Source organism: Suricata suricatta, chromosome 7 (genome assembly GCF_006229205.1).
Source record: "Suricata suricatta isolate VVHF042 chromosome 7, meerkat_22Aug2017_6uvM2_HiC, whole genome shotgun sequence".
NCBI lineage: Eukaryota > Metazoa > Chordata > Mammalia > Carnivora > Herpestidae > Suricata > Suricata suricatta.
In genome coordinates, this window is record NC_043706.1 from 99,954,643 (window position 1) to 99,976,895 (window position 22,253).

Sequence of the window (22,253 nt, forward strand, 5' to 3'; positions counted from 1 at the left end):
GGACCTGGAGGGTGTCATGCTAAGCGAAATAAGTCAGGCAGAGAAGGACAGATACCATATATTTGCACTCAGAGGTCTAACAGGAGAACAGGAGAAACCCAATGGAGGATGAGGGGGAGGGGAAGAGAGAAAGAAAGTTGAGGAGAGAGAGGGACGCAAAACTTGAGAGACTATTGAATACTGAAAATGAACTGAGGGTTGAAGGGGAAGGGGGAGGGGGGAAAAGAGGTGGTGGTGATGGAGGAGGGCACTTGTGGGGAAGAGCACTTGGTGTTGTATGGAAAACAATTTGACAATAAAATATTTTTTAAAAAAGACATTTTTGTGTAATTCCCCAACTACTAAGGCACTGTGTGGGCCACTTGGACACTTTCACTCAGAAGACTGTTAACTACTTAATTGTTAAGTTAAAATCACTACTACCTAAAATGTACTAGAATTCTAGAGATGACAGCTAAAAGTATTGAAGGAACTTAGCCATTTGGTGGCCAGTCCCCTCATTAACAACCTAGAATCATAGATGAAGGCCACGGTGTATAATTAAAATTGGCCTGAGCTAACCAGGAGGCACGGTGGCAACATCTGGGCAACAAGTTTTTATTCCCGTAGATGAAGGTCACAAGGGATGCCACCTATAGAGAGACAGGTTGGTAGTGGCACATGGGAACACTGCTGAGAACAAATTCCAAGGGGAATGAGGTCAGGAATTATGTGCATTAAAGAAAAAGTACTCTTGGTTACAGATAGCCCATGAGAATAAAAAAAATAGTCATAATATTTTAGTTGTCTTATTTCGTGTTAGTTAGGCAAATAGAATCTAAATAAGCAAGGACACTGTGCTTGAGCCTGTTACCCAGAATGTTATCACTTTTGAATTGCTTATCTTATCTCAATTTATTTGCTTTCTTCAGCGTTTATTGTTTTGTCAAGTACGAAGCTAAACCACTTCATATCAAACATTAAGAGCTCATATTAGAAAAAAGCAAAACAAACAAACAAACAAAAAAAGAGCTCATTTTTCCAGACAATCAGAGACAGAGATTTCAGAGATCTATGTGAAATCAGGGACCTTACAGATAAACGAACAGAGATCCTAAGCAGTAATATGAATTCAATACATTTAAAATTAGTAGATTATGGTTTTCAGAAAACAGGTTTTTTACCTCTTTGGTTAAGTTTATTCCTACATATATTATTGTTTTTGGTGCAATTGTAAATGGGATTGTCTTCTTAATTTCACTTTATGCTGCTTCATTATTAGTGTATAGGAATGCAACAGATTTCTACACATTGATTTTGTAACCTGTGACTTTAGTGAATTCATTTATCAGTTCTAGTGGTTTTTTTGTTGGAGCCTTTAGAGTTTTCTATATGTAGTATCATGTCATTTGCAAATATAAAACCGTAAAACACTGATAAAAGAAATTCAAGATGGTGCAAAGAAATGGAAAGGCATTCCATGTTTATGGGTTGGAAGAACAAATGTTAGAATGTTTATACTACCCAAAGCAATTTACACATTCAATGTAATCCCTATTAAAATACTAACAGCATTTTTCACAGAACTAGAACAAGCAACCCTAAAATTTGTATGGAACCAAAAAAGACCTCAAATACCCAAAGCAATCTTGAAAAAGGAACACAAAACTGGAGGCATCACAATTCCAGATTTCAAGCTATATTACAAAGCAGTAGTAATTAAAACAATATGATACTGGCATAAAAAACAGACACACAAGTCAATGGAATCAAATAGAAAACCCAAAAATAAACCCACATTTATATAGTCAATTAATCTTTGACAAAGGAGAAATGAAGATACAATGGGAAAAAGATAGTCTCTTCAACAAATAGTATTGGAAAAACTGGACAGTTTCATGCAAAAGAGTGAAACTGGACCACTTTCTTTCACCATACAGAAAAATAAACTCAAAATGGATTAAAAACTGAAATGTGAGACCCGAAACCATAAAAATCCTAGAAGAGACCACAGGCAGTTATCTCTCTGACATTGGCTCTAGCAACATTTTTCTAGATATGTCTTCTGTAGCAAGAGAAATAAAAGCAAAAACAACCTATTGGGACTACATCAAATAAAAAGTTTCTGCATAGCAAAGGAAAAAAATCAACAAAACTGAAAGGAAACCTATTGAATGGGAGGAGATATTTGCAAATAACATAGCTAATAAAAGATTAGTATCCAAAATATATAAAGAACTCAGTATCCCCCCAAATCATTCAATTAAAAATGGGCAGAAAACATGAACAGACATTTCTCCGAAGAAGACACTCAGATAGCCCACAGACACATGAAAAGATGCTCAACATCATTCACTATCAGGGAAATGCAAATCAAAACTACATGAGATACCACCTTGTACTTGTCAGAATGGTTAAAACCAAAAACACAAGAAACAAGTGTTAGCCGGTTGTAGAGAAAAAGGAACACTCTTGCGGTGTTGGTGGAAATGCAAACAGGTGAAACCACTGTGGAAAACAGTTTGGAGCTTCCTTAAATAACTAAAAATAGAACTATCCTACAATCTAGTAATCATACTACTGTGTACTACCCAAAAAGTACAAAAACACTAATTCAAAGGGGTATGTGCCCCCCCTTTATTTATTGCAGCATTATTTATAATAGCCAAACTATGGAAGCAGCCCTAGTATCCATCAATACATGAATGGATAAAGATATGATGTATATATCTGTTATTGATATATATATATATATATATACACACACATACATCTATATAATGGAATGTTATTCACCCATAAAAAAGAAAAATCTTGCCATTTGCCACATGGATAGAGCTAAAGAGGATAATGTAATTGGTCAGTCAGAGAAAGACAAATACCATATGATCCCACTCATATGTGAGATTTAAGAAACAAAAGAGACAAGCAAAGAAAAAGGAGAGAGAGACAAACCAAGAAACAGACATGTAACTATAGAGAACAAACCAGTGGTTACCAAAGAGGAGGTGGATGTGGAGACAGGGAAAATAGGAGATGGGGATTAAAAGTTACATTTATCATGAAGAAAAAAATAAATAGAATGATAAAAACATTAGATTATGAGTTCAAGACTCTAGCATTATTCTAGTATCTATTTGTCTAGTATGCATATGTTGTGCTGAATTTAAAACATACATAATACCATACATTACCATACCATATCCATAAATCATAGAGTAGTAAAAACATAAATGCATGTGAGTAAGCATTCAGTGAATAAATATATTTCCTATAGATTAGCACAGAAAATAAGTGTTCACACAGATGATTTTCTCACTTGAGAATTGATCAATTCCACTCATCAAAAGTCTAGATTTCAATTCGTTTCTATTTAGGCATCAATTAGGACCCCTTTTTAACACATATAGGTCCCTAGTGTTGGAAAGAATCTCTAAAATTACCAAACCTCCGTTTGTATCTGTATTTGAGTCTGGAATGCAGCAATACTGCCTCAAAGGCACTTCCTTTCCACTTTATTCCTTAGGCTGGTAAAGCATGCTGCAGTTCTCATAAAAAAGAGAAACATATGAGAAAATAACTGAATCCTCAGTGGTTCCTCTAGTAAGATAGATTCCATAAAATAAGTCCTGGGAGATATTCCCAGTCTTGGGTTTCACTGGAACCAGGCACTAACAAAGTTAGGGCCAGTAACAGTCCCCACTTGTTTCTCAACCCACCAACCTTCAAGGATCCATTGTCAAGACTGTGCTTTATCTACTTTATGTCCAACCACCACTAGCATAACCTACTCCTTCCTCCACTTACCATGCCTCTACTGTGCCTGGCACTTGCATGGATGGATGGGTGTATATAAAATTCCCCTCTATGGGTCCACCATAATTCATAGGATTTTTTCCAAATATCAGAGTAGTTTTTCCTTCTCCTCTGGGGAAATACTGCCATTCTATATATATATATATATATATGTTGTTGTTAAAACATATATATATATATATATGTTGTTGTTAAAACTGACTAAATATCTTTAACTGGCAGTTTCTAATCATAACAAAACCCCCAAACTATCACAATTTGGGTAGCATAAGTCCATATCTTGAACTCAAAGAAAAATGTCTAGTCATGATTTCACTGGGAAAATGTAGTGAAAAATTAACATGTTCTAAATGTTACTCTGTATGTTAGTTGGCTCTATGTGTGTCTAACAGAATGAAAAGGAACTAAAATTAGAGTTAGGGTTAGGAGCTGAAGCTTCAAAAGTTTTAAAAGAGAAAGAGCTTGACTTTAGATTTGAAAGTGGGATCTGTATCTATGATATACCTGCGAATGAAATGCAGCACTCTTATTAAAGTGAGGCTTATTTTACAGCCAAAGAAAAGGTATTAGACGCACGGTTTATGTTGATGAACACGAACGTGGGTATGCGTGGGTATGCGTATGGTAATAGAAGTCATTTCAACAACAATCACCTGCCAGTTTCACTCTTAACAGTTGAGGTGTGTTTCAGTTAAAAGGTTCTTGCCAGTACTTCCTCATACTTTCAGGGCAGCTTTTGAAAATTAGAGGGTTGCAGATAAGAAGGAAAATAGGTTACCCCCCGCCCCCCCGCAGAGAGGTGAGAAATAAAGTGAGGGTTTGTACTACTCACGGCTCTGCCTGCAGGCTCCTGTCCTCCGCCACATAGTTAGAGGGAATATAGCCCTGCAGCAGTTGCCCAGAGCTACCTCCTCTTTTCTCCAAGTGCCTGGCGAACCACCAGCCCTTCTGGGAAGTGTCCAGGACTTGGAGCTTGTCGCCGGCGTGGAAGCTCAGGTCCTCTGAGGTCCGAGCCTGGTAATCAAACAGAGCCACAAAGTAGTGACCACAGCTTCTCTGGAGCTCCTGGCTCTGTGACCTCCAAGCATCGGGAAAGCAGTGGGCCACCGGGTTCTCAATCACCACCGGCTTGTCGGCCTCCATCACCACTGGCTTGTCGGCCTCCTGGAACAGGCACGGGAGACAGGGCTTCAAGTACGCCAGGAACCTCAGACAAATGTTGCCCATGGTGCCCCAGAAGAGAGGCGGGGAGAGGGGCTTCTCCCTCTCCTTTCAGTCACTGCAGATCCACTTTTCTTCCACCAGGCAACTTAGAAGTAAGCACCAGTTCCCCTGGCTTCAGAGAGTGTGCAAGGCCGTTTCACAATAGTGGGGCAGATGTGCCTGCGGGGAGCTCCTCTTGGGGACACTCACCTGCTTGCTTTTTGTGGCCAGAGAGGCTGCCCTACAGCAAAACTGAGCAGGAGCTGAGCAGCTGCTCAGGGAAGATGCCTTTTCTTCTGCTCTGCTTAGGAATTCCGCAGCAAAAATAAAATTAAGAGGGCTTTATTTAGACAAACGTCTGGGAACAGAAAAGAGTCATCTTGCTTTATGTCCCAAGGAAAAGTTAATTAAGAGGAAGAGGTTAATGCCAGGTAAGATCACGGCTTGCCTCTTCCAGGAGCTCTCTTCCTGCTTTAAGTCTGTCTCTGGGATTTGGCCAGTCCTGACCTCCGTGGCTCTTTCCTTTTCACTAATGATTAGCCAACCAGCTGAGGTTACTGCCTTTAACATCCTGAGCTATGAGCCGACTGAATTAATCTCTCTTTACTTCCGGGTTTCCTTTGGTCTGTGATTTAAGAGATTCCTGGCCTCTCTACCTCTCCCTTCCCACACCCATGAGAGACCAGCGCCCTCACCAGGGAGCCAATCCCAAAGCAGCTGCCAAGAGCCATACTCCTGGACAGACTAGTCCAGGGAGCCTTTCTTCTTGTTATGTTCCCAGCACAGGTTTGTTTCCCCACAAAGATGAGGAGAATTATTTTGCCACCATAGGGAAAATAGAAAAGGCTAATGAAAGTGTTTAGATATTTGTTCCTGGACAAATGGCAATTGGGAAAGAACCACTGAGTTCCTACCTTTTTTCCTCACTATGAATAGATTTTAAAGCTTCAAAATACATTTACAGTCTGGAAAAATATGAGAGCAGCTGACTAAAATGCTGAGAACCTGAAACACTGCTTTTTCCCACAGAGACATTTAATTTCCCATCTCTCATGTACTATTTCTGAAACACACACATACACACACACACAGACCAGGAGAGAGAAGAAGAAGGGCCACATGTGGACTGCTGCAGGGGCTCTTTCTGTTCAACTCTGTCCTCCAGATCTACACAAGTTCTTACTAACTTCTTTGGCAGGACCTCAGTAGCTAGTGAATCTGAGGTCAGGACAGCCATCCTGACAGGCAGCTGAGTTCCCCCTACTTCCCCTTCTACGGGAGAGCCATCGCACAGATGTGTGCCTTGGATCCCAAGTACAACGGGGTAAAGAGTTTGGGTGGATCAACACTGCCATTTTCACTAGTAAAGAGCACTCTCAACTCGTTTGTGGTGTGTCACATGTTTTCCTAGAAGACATTTATTAGAAAGGTCCACTCTAGGGGCACCTGGGTGGCTCAGCGGGATAAGTATCCAACTTGGGCTCAGGTCATGATCTCACAGTTTGTGGGTTCGAGTCCAGCAGCAGGCTTGCACTGACAGCTCAAGAGCCTAGAGCCTGCTTCAGATTCTGTGTTTCCCTCTCTCCCTCTCTGCCCCTCCCCTGCTTATGCGCATGCGCAAGCTCACTCCCCCCCTTCTCTCTCTCTCTCTCTCTCTCTCTCAAATAAATAAACTTTTTTTCGAAGTTTCATTCTAAAAAGCAATCTTTCTAAATGTTGGCAGAGCCTTCAACCTGGCTAACCTAGCCCCAGAGCAATCTCAAATTTCCTGTTCTTTGTTGAAGAGGAAGACATTTTTAGCAATCAGAATAATCAAACTCAAGAAAAAGGAAAACAACAGGGAACCGTGGTTTCAGGCCCATCTGCTCGAACCTTGTACTAAAATCGGGCATTCACGGAGGACAGATCACCTGGTTAGAACAAGATCTCAGGTCACATTCCCAGGTTTCTCTGTCTTGAGAGTTAAAGCAGAAGTACCATGTAAGCAGGAAAAGAAGAGCCAAAAGCGGAGCCAGTTTTAGTTGTCTGTTTGTCTGTGATATGAGACCTAAAATATATTCTGTATATAAAAAGAAGAGAAAATGGCAATTGCATACTATTGAGAAGCCCTAAAAATATTTGGTTTCAAACACAACATTAATTGTAAAAGTGCAGGAGTCTATTAACGCCCCTGAACAGAGGCATAGTATGCGACAGTCTTTCCAGAAACATCTACATGATCTACAAATAAAATGAGATTTGGAAACAACTAGAGAGAGGTATTTAAAACCAATTTGTAGGTGGCATTGAGACTTCAAAAATGTGAAGTTTTAAAATTCGCGTATGCCTCCGTTACGGTTATGACAAGACACTCTGGAAAAAGACAAAGTGGCAGACCTGAGCACACAGTCACTGAGCTAATGAATGAAACTGAAAGAGTGCTGACCATCCAAAGATGTGAGGCGAGCGATGGTCTGAGAGAGCTGAGCCACGCAGCCAACCAGAACTCTGCAGGCCCCCAAGTGTGAAGCCCTCAAGTCATCTTTTACTCTCCCCTGGTTTCTCTAAGCGAATCACTTACTAAATTCTGCTCAGTCTTTCTTTTCACTTATTCCACAAACTTTTTTTACTCTTTCTGAATGACAGCTGGGTAGTGGACCAAAATAATAATAATAATAATAATAGAATATTTGTCCCTAGATCATTCCAAAGGTATCGTAAGCAGTGTCCCTTCCTCCAGCTTGTCCCCTACCTCTGACTAACCTTGCGTACAACTCCCAAAGCAATTTTACAATAGTAATAATGCCGGAGGTGATATGTGTGCTAGTAAAGAGCAGCCATCAGGTTTAGGGGGATTTCTATGTGCCAGGCACTGTGCTGAGAATGTTACAAATGGTATTCATTTAATTCTCAGGAAATATAAACAATAATACCTAATGAGGAAGGTAGAAGAAACTGAGGCTTAGGGAGGTTAGGTAACTTTCCCAAGCTCACATAGCCACCAAGTGACTGCACCATTAGTAACATCCTGGTCTCAGCCTGCCTCCAAAGCCTGGGATTGTAACTTCTCGGTTTTGATGATTCTAAAAAGAAGCTAATGTCATTCTTCTGTGTAAAATCCTTCAGAACCCTCCAATGTGTTTGGAATAAAGTCTAAATCTTTAGCAGGACTCACAAGGCCTTGTTAACTTCTCCAACCTCATGGCCCTTCGCTGTTGCACTCAAACCCTGTGATTCAGATTCCCCAAGCAACTAGACTCCTGAAGCCCTCTTTTCTGCACTTTTATTTCCCCCTTTCCCTGCTCCCTCGCCCAGCATGATTTCCTTGTGATTTCCCCAGGCTGGATTCCATGCATACCTTTCTGGCCACAATAGAATAGAGTCCCCTACTCTGTGTACCCCTAAAACCTGACACACACTTCTACTTGGCCAACCGTTGAATTCCACTTGGTTCTCTTGTGTGCTTTCCTCATGAGAATCAGATTTCCGTCTCTGAATCTTCAGTGCCTTGTACAACATCCAGTATGTAAATAGTAAATACTCTACAAGTATTTGAGGAGAAAAGAAAGAAAGAAAGAAAGAAGAAAGAAAGAAAGAAAGAAAGAAAGAAAGAAAGAAAGAAAGAAAGAAAGAAAGAAAAAATGAAAGAAAGAGAAAGGAGAGAGAAAGAAATAAAGAGAAAGAGAGAGAGAAAGAAAGAAAGAAGGAAAGAAAAGAAAGAAAGCAAGAAAGCAAGAAAGCAAGAAAGCAAGAAAGAAAGAAAGAAAGAAAGAAGAAAACAAAAGGAAAGTAGGAAAGAAGGAGGGGGGAAGAAGGAAGAGAAAGAAAGAAAAGAAAAAAGAGAGAAAGAGGAAAAGAACTAAGCCCCACTGGATGACAGCAACACTATGCCAAGTATTCACCACAGAGCAAGAATTCCTTAGTGTGAGAAGGTCTGGGAGCCCAGAGGAGGGTGTGACTCTCTGTCCTTTGACTCTAGCCCTCTTTCCTTTTTTAGAGTTTCCTGAATGTCAAGTCTCCTTTGCCAGCCTCCTAGACCAGTTTTCTTTCCTTCAGCCCATCCCCCTCCCATCCTTGGAACAAACTGCCACCACATTAGTCTGCCGCACAATAACCTTCATCAGATCTCCACTGCCTGGAGGACATGACTTGGAATTTGAGGTTAAAGAATTTGTATTTTACCCGATTTTTATCATGATTTTATTATGTGCCCTTTCCACACCCTCCTTCCGTGATGGTCTTCTGGTAGCCCTCCCACTCAGCCAGATTGCTTTACTGTGTCTCCTAACATGTGTTGTCCATTCCCACCTCTTCCCACCTCTTGTGTCATTTTCGTGCTTAATATTCCTTCTCCTCCCAATGGAATCCTGCCTGCATTTTGAGATCTTAATAAAAATCCCCACACCTCCTCTAGCCCTTCTTTGTCCCTTTCTGCCAAAATAATTTTTCCCTCCCTTGAGTTTTTCTAGCTTATGCAACCCCCACACCCAGCACCCATACAGCATGAAATGAATTTAACCATGCTCTTGTATCCTATTTGCTGAACACTGCAACAGAAAATCCCACAGCCAGTCAGTTTTATACCAGGAGAAATTAATGATCTCCAACTCCTGCTAAGCCCTTAGCACTGCTCAACATTCTTTTATATGCTAGTCTGGTCAGCTGCTGTTCCCTTCATTTTCTCCTAAAATGACTGCAAATTGTCCACCGTTCTCCTCGGGGTCTCTGTGGATACCCTCTTTCTCTGATGATGACCTTGCTGCAGACATTCACAGGAATCCCTAAACTATTCAATGTTAACCAATTCAATTTCCTTTTCTTGCATCAAAAAAATGTATCTACATCTGTAAATCCTCGCCCTTTCTTTCCTCCTTGGACAAAAGCTTCTACTTCCCTACCCAATATCCAGTTTCCTTTTCCTTGCTAATAGAATCTTACTTTTACAGAAGCAAAAGCTGGAGACTACACTTATCAGTCCTTCTCATAGCTAGGAGTGGCCAGTAAAAAAGTAAGCAGAAGTCCTCAAGTGGGGTTTCAGCAAAGTGCCTTAAAGGAGGTGGACTTAGCTGGGAGGTCAGTTCTTCTCCCCTTTCCTCTTTTCTCTTTCTGCTTGCCTGGAACTGAGATGAGATGGCTGAACCTCCAGGAGACATCGTGGACCATAAGGTGACCTTAAAAATGTAACAAGCAAAAAGATAAACAGAACTTGTATCTTAGGAGTACCTACCTTCAGACCTGTTTGCAATATGGGAGACAAATTATTTGTTATCTATGTAAGAGATGGTTATTTTGACTTTTTGTTAAATGTATCTAAGACTAATTCTAACCAATATGCTTTCAGTAACAGAAAAGATGATTAAATCCCATGTCCTGTGCTCTTGATACTATTCCTTCGTAGGATCTGATCCATCAATTAGTGCTCCCATTGCCTTTCTTGGTAGGTGCATTCCTCAAAGCCTATAATCAAGCTTAAGCCTCTCAAGCATTAAAAAAAAAAAAAAAAAGAACAAAAGGGGGAAAAAAAGAAAGGGGGAAAAGGAGAAAAAAAAAAAAACAATTGTTAAATGCTTTCTCCCACTGTAAGTACCACTCTGCTTCTCTACTTTCTTCAGTTGCATTTGTCAGAGAATAGTGAATGTTCCCTCTTTCCCATTTTTCTCATCCTTTACCTCTCAAACTGCATCTGGCTTCACCTCGGGCCACATCACTGAACTTGGCCCACTTGATGTTATCAATATCTTGCCATTTGCCAGGTCAAATCACTCCTTATCTATCCTCATTCCATTTGACTACTCTTCACTGACAAAGATTGTTGTTTTAAGCCTCTTACAATGCTGTCTTCTTGATTTTCTTCTTTATCGTTCGGCAGTAATCTGGTAATTCTTTTCAGTAACTTGCTGGTTGGTCTTCCTCCACCTGTCCCTCAGAATGAATGGGGACTGGGGACCTTGTCTAGAAACCTTCACTAGGTATACACACCAACTCATGGCCTTGCCCTCTGCATCTATGGCTCCAATTGTTGATAACTCTCCAACCTCTACCTCCATCCCAACCTGATCTGTTGAGATACTAAACTATATAATTATGGTCAATACAGGATGTCTCAAAGGCACTTAAATTTTAAATTAAACAGATCCAAAATAACATACATTATGATTCTCTCAAAGCCTTCCATTTTTATATATTCTTGCCTCAGTCAAAATCATGGCAAATTAGAACCTTAAGAAGCATCCTAAACTCCTCTCTTTTCCTTACCCCCACAGCTGATCAATGAACAAATCCTAAGAATTCAAACTGTTTAATATCGGATCTCATTATCTACTTCCTCTCTACCCCGCTGATACTGCCTTAACTCAACACATGTTTGGCTCTTTCTGACTCTAATAATCTTCCTCTTTCCAATTCCGTGCTTCCTCAACCATTCTCCACTCTGTAGACAGAGCATTGCACCCTTTTAAAACTGCTTTGGTGAAGAGAAGAATAAAGAAGGAGTAATCAGTCTACCTGGAATCCAACATATTACAGAGCTACAGAAATCAGGACTATGTAGAAATGTCAGAAGAACAGAGACACAGATCACTGAAACAGAACAGAGAGCTCAGAAGGAGATGCACACAAATATGCCCAACTGATTTTGGACAAAGATGGAAAAGCAATTCAATTGAAGAAAAGTAGTTTTTTCATGATGGTGCTGGACCAATTGGACATGCACAGACAAAAACAAATGAACTTCAACCTAAATCTTATACAAAAATTAACTCAAAATGTATCATTAACTTGAATATAAATTGTACAACTATAAAACTTTTAGAAAAAACATATAAGAGAAAATCTTCAGGATCTAGGGCTACATAAGAAGTTCTTAGACCTAACACCCAAAGTACTATCCATAAAAGGAAAATTCATAAACTGGACTTTACCAAAAGCAAAATTTTTGTTCTCAAAGGACCCTGTTAAGAGGGTGGAAATATAAACTAAAGACTGAGAAAAGGTATATACAATATTTGGAAATCACATATCTGACAGAAGACTAATATCTAGAATATACAAAGAACTTCTCAATTTCAACAGTAATAAAGCAAACAATCCAATTTGAAAATGGGCACAAGATATGAATAGACATTTAACCAAAGAAAATATAGAGATGGAAAATAAGCACATAAAAAGATGTTCAACATCAGCCATCAGGAAAAGCAAATTAAAACCATAATGAGATTATCACTACACACCTATCAGAGTGGCTAAAATAAGACAACATCAAAGGAGGATGGTAAGGATGTGGAGAAACTAGATCACTCACACACTGTTGGTGGAGATGTAAACTGGGACAGTCACTCTGGATAACAGTTTGTCAGTTTCTTATAAAACTAAACACGTTGGGGTGCTTGGGTGGCTCAGTTGGTTAAGCGTCCAACTTCCGCTCAGATCATGATCTCATGGTTCGTGGGTTCCAGCCCCACTTCGGGCTCTGCTGACAGCTAACTCAGAGCCTGCAGCCTGTCTTCAGATCCTGTGACTCCTTCTCTCTCTGACCCTCCCCTGCTCACACTGTCTCTCTCTCTCTCTCTCAAAAAAATAAATGAAAACATTAAAAAAAAAAAACACATAACTACTGGATGAAATAGCTGTTATACAACTAGACATTTATCCTTGAGAAATGAAAATTCATGTTCATACAAAAACTTGTACACAAATGTTTTTAGCAGCTTTATTCATAACAGCTCCAAACTGGAAACATCCAGCTGTCATTCAGTGGATAAATGGTTAAACAAATAGGGCTTTGTACATACTGTGAAATACTATTCAACAATTAAATGGGCAAACTACTGATATACACAGCAACCTGGGTCATCTGTAGGAAATTATGTTAAGTGAAAAAAAGCTGATCTTTATTATTTCTAGCAAATACAAATCTACAATTATGTCAAAATTAAAAGCTTAACTGAAGGGCACGTGGGGGGTTCGGAATGTTAAGTGTCCAACACTTGGTTTCGGCTCAGGTCATGATCTCTTAGTTACGTGGGTTCGAGCCTAGCATCAGGCTCTGCACTGATGGGGTTTGGGGTTCTCTCTCTCACCCTCTCTCTCAGTTCCCCACTGCCCCCTCCACCATTCATGCTGTTTCTGTCCCTCTCAAAATAAATAAATAAACTTTATAAAAAATAAAAATAAATAAAAGCTTAATTTAAAAAATAACAATTTTTTAAAAAGGCTACTCATTGCCTTGAGGATAAACACTGTATTTTACAAGAAATGCAAATTTTACAACATCGTCTCACTCCTGTTTAACTCACTCCATATCACTCAGAATTCTTAGCAAACCAATTCTAGGCAAGTTATGCTGAAAAAGAACTTACTGAAATAATTCAATTGGTCTGAGTCCACAGTAAAGCTGAAGGACAAGGCTTGTGAAACCCAGCAGAAGTAAAGCTGTGTGGCCATGCCCAGAGTCCGGCCACAAGGACAACAGGTCAACGAGGGGCTACTGCCATTAAGGATACTGGGCACTGCCACTGGCTCCACACTGGCAGCCCCACCACCACTAGATACTGGATGGCACTGTCCCTTCAAAGCATCTCACCCCAATTCTGGTTGTTGGGGTTCAGAGAGACCTTTCAAAATGGAAGATGGGACTTTGCCTCCCCAACTCATACAGTGGAAGATTCTCCATGCATAGAAAAGAGCCATCCTAGAAAGCCAAACGAAATTAAAATAAAAATCTTAACCCGTATAGTTTTCTTCCAAACTCTCACTGTGAGCTCATGTAAGTCTTAAAGTCCCCGGATGTGCTTCGTCACACATGTTAACCTTTGTCCAATCCTCCCTTTTTGCCTGGTATGCCTTCCCCCAGTTCCTCTCCTTTGTTGTACCCTAGTGTCTTCCAACTTATTTGCCAGATAAATATAGGTACTTGTATAAGAGTCAGAGAAAGTATCTCCCTCCTTAAGTCTTTTCTGACCAGTTTATTAAAGAGAATTGACTACTTCCTCATTCATGCCCCCCACCAGATGTGATAACCATTTCTACATTTAGTTCATATCTGTCTCACTCATAGATTCTAACACACTTATTGTTGCCTTCAGTGGTTTTCAATACCAACACAGTGTCTAACATCTAATAGGTACTCATAATGCATGCTGAGAGTGAACATTATTCATCTAAAACACAGAGTGTAATATCTTAAGTCATTTAATATCTGTTTATGTGTGATTGTGTTGTTTCCCCCAAGCACATTGCTCTGACCTTGAAGATAAGTGTGTGTCTCACATTTCTTTACATCTCAATCTAGAGAGCCAGGCTATGCCCAGAGGACCTCCCGACTTCCACTCTTGCTCTGCCACAATCTACTCTCCAAATGGCAGCCAAAATAATCTTTAAAAAAATTTTTTGGTAACATTTATTTATTTTTGAGAGACAGACAGAATACGAGTGGGGGAGAAACAGAGAGAGGGGGAGACACAGAATCTGAAGCAGGCTCCAGGCTCCAAGCTGTCAGCACAGAGCCCAACGTGGGGCTCGAACCCATGGACTGTGAGATCATGACCTGAGCCGAAGTCAGATGCTTAACCAACTGAGCCACCCAGGTGTCCCCAAAATAATCTTTAAAAGTATAGCTCAAGGGTGCCTGGCTAGGTCAGCCAGAAGAGAATGCAACTCTTCACCTCGGGGTTGTGAGTTTGAGCCCCATATTGGGTGTAGAGATTACTTCCATTAATAAATAAACTTATAAATACATGTATGGTCAGATTTGTGTTTTTCAATAGCTTACTATTCACTGTCTTTAGGACCATGCCCTGCTGACCTATCTCCTGCCTACACCTTCTGACATGATCTTCTCTTTCTCCTTCCTCGGCTCTTTGTGGTCCAGGCACAGTGGCCATATTTCTGTTCACTGAGGCAACAGCCAAGGCCTTTTTCTGACCAGTGACCTTTTCCTCACCATTCTCCCAGCCAAGAACACTTTTGTTCAGACACATCAGACAAATCTACCTTTTAGTGCTTAGCCTCGATAATACAGCCTTAAAAAGGTTACCCCTAACTACTGAACCCAGCTTCTCTTTTAGAGTGTGCTACTGGTTGAACTGTGTCTCTCCAAAGTGGTACATTGAGGTCCTGCCTCCCAATATGTCAGAGTATGACCTCACTTGGAAATAGGATCTTCTTGGCAAAATTCAGGTTCTTCCTTTGGCTCAAATATAGCCTGGTACCCTGAGATCTTTGATATGTTTGATCTTAGCCTTCATCAGTGTCCCATTTAGTCATCCTCAGTGGGATCAGACTCTAACCTGACAAAGGGCAAAACAAGAATCTGTTAGAATGAACTAAAGAATATGAAATAGATTATGGAGAGCTCAATTTCCATATGAAGAAAATGAGGAGGAAGGGATAGCATTAATATCTGAAGCAATGGTGACAATTATAAATTTATCCCAGTTTTCTCAGCCAAAGAGTAGAATGTTCAGATTAGAGACAGAGGACCAGACATATTTGCCTTGAAATCAAAGAGTAAGCTGTGATTATTATTAGAAGTCAAAATGGACTCAAAAAAATGCCAAAACCTCAATTTCTTTCTTCGTATGGAACTGCTATTATAGGGAAAATTTTCACTTGCAGCAGCATTCAGGAGATACCAAAGCAAATGCTGTATTTTATTTTATTGCAAGTGGTGATCACCGGCTAAAACTATTGCAGGACACGAACTGTGAGGTGTGCAGCATGCGTACATAACTGAGGCATCTTTCTTGACCGATGACAATGAACTTCTTTAAGCATCAGCCAGCACTGAATACTGGACTCATTCTGTTCTTTCTAGAAGGTGTGTTTTCCACTTTAAAGAGCATAACCAGGACACCCCATTTCTCGCAGTTCAGAAACCATGACTTTTCCCTTCAGTGAACTACTCAGGTGAATGTCTTTCCTGGTAGGAGTTCCCTTGCTTGCAAGAAAATTAACTCAAGCTTTGGAAAAGAAAAAACAACTCTCTAAAGCTCTTCGTTTCATTCTTTGGCACTATAAAAGGCACTATAAAAACATGAAATGGGCATAGTATACCTAGATATCAATAAGATATGAAAAAAATACTCTAAAGAGAACTGCGAAGGGGATTAGATAAAGAACTTGCTTTCCAAAAGAACTGAATATTCTTATATACACAGTCTCCTAGAAGCAGCTGATAAGCTTTTTCTAAAATGGAGATAGGTATCCATGGTTCACCCAGGTGGTTTGTCCTTGCCTGATACTTCATTAATCAAGTTCTCATCTCATCTCTCCAGCAGCAAAATTATCGTAGCACAGGCAAAGCTTCTAGATATTGCAGGTTAAGATACAGACCACACAATAAAGCCAACACTGCAATAAAGCCAGTCAAATTATTGTTTTGATTTCCCAGTGCATATAAAAGTTACATTTACACTATACTGAACTCTATTAAGTGTGCAAGAATATTATCTCTAAGGGTGCCTGGGTGGCTCAGTCGGTTGGACATCTGACTTTGGCTCAGGTCACGATCTCAGGGTCGTGGGTTTGAGCCCCGCGTAGCGTTCTGTGATGCCAGCTCAGAGACTGGAGCCCGCTTTGGGTTCTGGGTTTCCCTCTCTTCCCCTCCCTGGCTTGTGCTCTGTCTCTCTCTTTCTCAAAAATAAATAAACATTAAAAATTTTTTAAATAAAAAAATCATTATCTCTAAAAAACATTTGAAAACTTTATTGCTAAAAAATGCTAACCATTTCTGAGCTTTCAGCAAGTCATAATCACTGATCACAGATGACCATAACAAATACAATAATAATGAAAAAGTTGGAAATACTGCAGGAACTACTAAGATGTGATACAGAGCCACAAAATGAGCAAATGCTGTTGGAGAAATGGTGCCGATAGAATTGCTTAATGCAGAGGTGTCATAGACCTTCAATTAAAAAAAGGCATCATATCTGCGAAGCACAACAAACCAAAGCACAATAATATGCCTGTATCTGCAAAATTGCAATAGCATTAATAAAATCCTAACCCTGAGTGGGGGGAGAATATTGTCATATGTCCAATGAGCATTTTCCAAATAAAACAAGATATGCAATAAGCCTATTTCTGTTACTTAAGGTTGTAAAGTTTTCTTAATTTTTAAAATTTTAGAGAGACAGCGTGAGCAGGGTCGAGGGACAGCAGCAGGGCAGGGAGAGAAAAGCAGGGGGAGAGAGAGAGAGAGAGAGAGAGAAAATCTTAAGCAGGCTTCATGCTCAGACAGAGCCCGACATAGGGCTTGACCCCACGACCCTAGGATCATGACTTGAGCCAAAATCAAGAGTTGAATGCTCAACTGAGAGCCACCCAGGCGCCCCCAAGGTTGTAAAAATTTTAAGCATTACCAAAAACAACAAATGTACTAGCTCTGACTTCTGACTTATACATACATGATTTTATATAGAAGCAAAAAGATTCTTATAATAAACTTCCCAGATTTAGAATTTTCCAATGTTCGTGCCAAGTAATCGGGCAGAACTTCAAGAATTTCCTGTTCATCTGGGCTTTTTTTTTTTTCTTTTTCTTTTGGTCTCTTGATAAATAAGTGGTATAGTTTGCATTTTTTTATATTGGACTATCTCTAAATAACCACAATCAGGTTTCTACTGTTCACATTAATGTTTATTGTTTAATTGTCCTCATGTTTTTAAGCATTTCTTTTCACTTGTTTCTAAATTTAAAAAAAAAAATCTACTATCCCTATAAATTCCTACTATTTACAGTTAAGGTTAAAGAAATATTTTGGTTAACTTCAAACAAAAACCTCCAATAAATTTTCAAAAATAATGAAAGACTCTTTAAGAAACTTAGTTACTTTTTTCCAAATACTTGGCACTTTAACAACTAAGCTCATAATGATTATGTTTTAGCAATGTTTATATTGAAAATCCCCTGTTAAATCATTTATATGTATAGTTGTATATGACACGACAATTTACAGACCTGTAATTGGTGTAATTGGTGTCTGGTGTAATTATATATTGAAATATAATTTTGGAAATTTAAGCAAGTCTCAGGGGCTTAATGTTCCTTGGAGAACCATCAAAGTGAATATATTTAGAATACAATAAGTGCCCATCGGCGGTGGTTTTCATTTCCTTGTTGAGGTTAAACCAAGTCACGCCTTGTCCCTCGCATACAGAATGCTACATAGGTATTTGGTTTACTGTAACACCAAAAGTCTATAATCTGTGTGCTATGCTCATCTTCAGAAAGGAGCATTCATTACCGTATGGTTAACTGTATGGAAATGTCAGAATATTGTATACTCATATATAAAGAGTATATATGAATTGAGTTACAAATCCATTCTACAAGCCTAGCCCCAAATGTACAGAATGTGAGACAAACTTCTCTTTTTATTCTCTGCTTGGGCCTCCAGCACAGGGTCTGTTTCCAGCCACTGTAGGTCATCTGCTAAAACTCTATTGCCCAGTTCATGTCAGATGCAATCAGAATTTTGTCCAATTGTAAAAACACTCATCTGCTAGTCTATCCAGAAAAACTGTAGAACATGCATGTTTTAGAAGATTAAACCATGTTATTAATGTACCTGTTGATGGAAGCACACATTAGTGACTTTAAAAAAAAGGTCTTTTAACACTTATTTTAGTAGTCCTTGGAGCTTACCTCTTTTGCTTCAGTGAGTCAAGTATTTACTGAGCTCCTACTGTGTGTCAGGCACTGGGCTAGTGCTTGGGGATATAGAATTAAATAAAGTATGCATAGTCTCTCCTGTGTAAGGACCTTAATGCAAACCAAAACTGTGACCGCATACATACTGTCAGTGCAGAGGGAGACAAAGATCTAAATAAGATACAGATTTATTTGGAAGGAATGTCTCTGTCTTTGACTTCCACTATAGTTTTCTTCTTCTATAATGTATTCAACATATAATCATTGAACATTGCCTACAGGGCGTCAGGCATGGTGGTTGCTCTTGAAAATGTTGACATGAAAACAGACACAGCCTGTATCTATATGGAATTTATACACCAGTTGAGAAAGCAGTACTAGATAAATACTTACAGAAATAAGTAATAACCATTTCCTAAGAGCTATGAAGCAGAAATATCAAGTGCTAGGAGCACCTGAGTGGCTCAGTTGGTTAAGTATCCAACTCCTGATTTTGTCTCAGGTTTGTGAGTTAGAGCCCCGCATTGGGCTCTCTGCCGACAGCATGGAGCCTGCCTGGAATTCTCTTTCTCCCTCTCTCTCTCAAAATAAATAAATACATAAAAAACTTAAAAAAAGAAATACCGAGTGCTATAAGAGAGCTGTTATATTTTAATAAAGAAAGGAGTCTTTAGATCTATACTTGTTTCACCTTTCTATCACCCACAGAGCTTGGAAAAGTACACTGAAAAAACTGACACTTAAATGAATATTTGTTGAGTGAGTGGGCCCTGAATTTGAGAAGTAGGTCAGAAAATATCACTCTTGAAAAGTTAAAATATTAATCAAAATGACTAGATGTGGTATTTATTACTGCTGTTCAAGGATATTTCCAGTTCTCTTCTTTCAAATACATGGTAGAGTGTGCTTTCCTATTCCTTTGAGGATAAGCATGACCATATGACTTGCTTTAGCCGATGAAATGTTATTAGAATTGATGCATATCACTTCCAAATAAAAGCCTTTAAGAAGAAGTGTGCAATTAAATGCATTTTCTTCCCCTACCATAACACTAGTGTTCCAGATGAGGGGTGATCTATTAGCCTACTCCTCTGGCTGAGCAAAAGTGGGAGGAGAGCCTCAAGAATCAGACAGGTACATATAAGCTAATTGAGAAATAACCTTTGTTGTTTTAGGCCTCAGAGGTTTTAAGGCCTGTTAAGGATCACAGCACTTAACCCTAAGTGGCTAATAACCTAGATAAAGTTAGACATATATGGAAAGTATAACGGGGATAGAAGAGGGAAGAGACACATCTAGAAGAATACAAAATAAACTGCTGGTAAGATTAGAGTGTTTTCTGAACCTCAGCAAAACACTGACAGGGCTCCTTGAAAAAGGAAGTATTCCTTTCAGATGGATCCTAGGAAATGTTTATCATGAGAAAGTTCATTATGTAATTTAGAAGGATTTGTACGTATATGACTGATAAGTACTGAAAGAGAAGAGTGGACAAAAAGAATGTATCTCTACTGTGCTCTGATTTTAATCACCATTTTTTAAAAATTTACATCCAAGTTAGCATATAATGCAATAATGTTTTCAGGAGTAGATTCCATTGATTCATCCCCTATGTATAACACCCAGTGCTCATCACAACACGTGTCTTCCTTAATGCCTCTCACTCATTTAACCCATTCCCCACCCACAACCCTCCAGCAAGCCTTAGTTTGTTCTCTGTATTTAAGTCTCTTATGTTTTGTCCCCCTCCTTGTTTTTACATTATTTTTGCTTCCCTTCCCTTATGCTTATCTGTTTTATATCTTAAATTCCACATATGAGTGAAGTCATATATTTGTCTTTTTCTGACTAATTTCACTTAGCATAATACCCTCTAGTACCCCCCATGTAGTCACAAGTGGCAAGACTTCATTCTTTTTGATTGCCGAGTAATACTCCATCGTGTATATATACATATATATGCATGTATGTGTGTGTATATGTATATATGTGTGTGTTTATAAATATGTGTGTATGTGTATACGTGTATACATGTTTACACACACACACACGCATATATATACCACATCTTTATCCATTCACCCATCAGTGGACATTTGGACTCTTTTCATACTTTGGTTATTGTCGATGGTACACTATAAACATTGGGGTGCATGTGCCCCTTCAAAACAGCACACGTGTGTCCCTTGGATAAATACCTAGCAGTGCAATTGCTGGGTTATAGGGTAGTTCTATTTGTAATTGTTTGAGGAACCTCCATACCATTTTCCAGAGTGACTGCACCAGTTTGCATTCCCACCAGCAGTGCAAAGGGGTTCCCCTTTCTCTGCTAATCACCACTTACTGTTACAGAGTTTTTGCAAGTATGAGAAAGGTTCCCATCTAGAACATATTAGATGAAGTTACCATCTGCTTGGTAACACTCAATTTCCGAGTCCAGATTCTGTATTTACCAAGCAACTTTCTCTGTTTTGGATTCCTGAATATATCTTCTTAGCCCTGCAAAACATACTTGTTATTGGGAAAGAATAATTTGACACATATTTAATAAATCATTCTCCTCATATAACTAGAATATTTTTAATAAAATTAGCCACTTGGGGGTTATTTGATTTTTTAAAGTTTCTAAATATACATTTTTGAGAGCCAGGCCCTGCATCAGTGTTAATTCCCTTAGGGAACCGATGCCCCAAAACCCTCATTCTAAAGTGGCTGTCAGCCTTATGGGACACAACATTTAGTGCTGAAAGACAGCACTGTCATTGTCTTAAATAGCAACCAGGACCGGAAAGAGCTATATAGGCCGAAGTTATGAGAAGTAAGAAGTATTTACAATAATAATCTTGAGCTTAGATATGATACAGAAGCTAAATAAAATGATAAATTGTTAAATGACTGCTGTCACATGTGAGCCAGAATTTTAAAAATAATCTTTCCAAACTAGACTATCTTTTAGGATTTAATGTATTTATTTTTTGACCTTTGTAAAATACTACCATTATGAATATTTTGAAAATTGCTAGTTATGTATTTTATGAGAAAAACATTATTTCTGTATTTTATATGATTCATAAGCTTAACCAAATTTGGAAGTATAATTTTATTAGACTCAAAATCTTATTTTCTTCCAGTTAAATATATTCTTAATTTTATACATAGAAACATAATAATGGGGCAAGAATTCATGTAACAGAAATCTGATGTGCAATGAACTTGACCAGAGAAATATCTATTTTCTTAAGCAATGGGTTTCAATAATTATTCTCAAGTAATGCCGTATGTCCTCACTATACTGGACAAAGTTCAATGGAGGAAATCATAGTCAATGATTTAGAAACCCTTAACTGGAAACAGAGAGATGTATTGAACTTAACATCAAAAAAATGCATCAATACAATAAAAATTAAAAAATCAAGTTAGCACAAATCATTGTTGAAAACATTAAATAACAAAAGCACTAAACTTATTAAAGATGAAAGGGTAAGTGGCAGTTAACTGATCATTATTTTAAAACTATTCCAAGAAGACCCTACAATCTATGGCTTATTTTCCTTTGTGCATAAGATTATGTAGGAAGCAATTTTCAATTCATGCAATAATATTTATACTTCACTTTTCCATAT

At 38.8% G+C, this 22,253-nt stretch overlaps 1 protein-coding gene across 1 annotated transcript in view; it reads right to left on the reverse strand.

The window, feature by feature from the left end:
- Positions 1-5,135, reverse strand: part of FRK (fyn related Src family tyrosine kinase) — a 97,838-nt gene extending 92,703 nt beyond the window's left edge. Inside the window, exon 1 of the mRNA XM_029944767.1 lies at positions 4,628-5,135. Within this exon, the coding sequence (XP_029800627.1) occupies positions 4,628-5,022 (395 nt within the window). The 5' untranslated portion in view covers positions 5,023-5,135. The remainder of the gene's footprint in view (positions 1-4,627) is intronic.
- Positions 5,136-22,253: the final 17,118 nt, after the last annotated feature.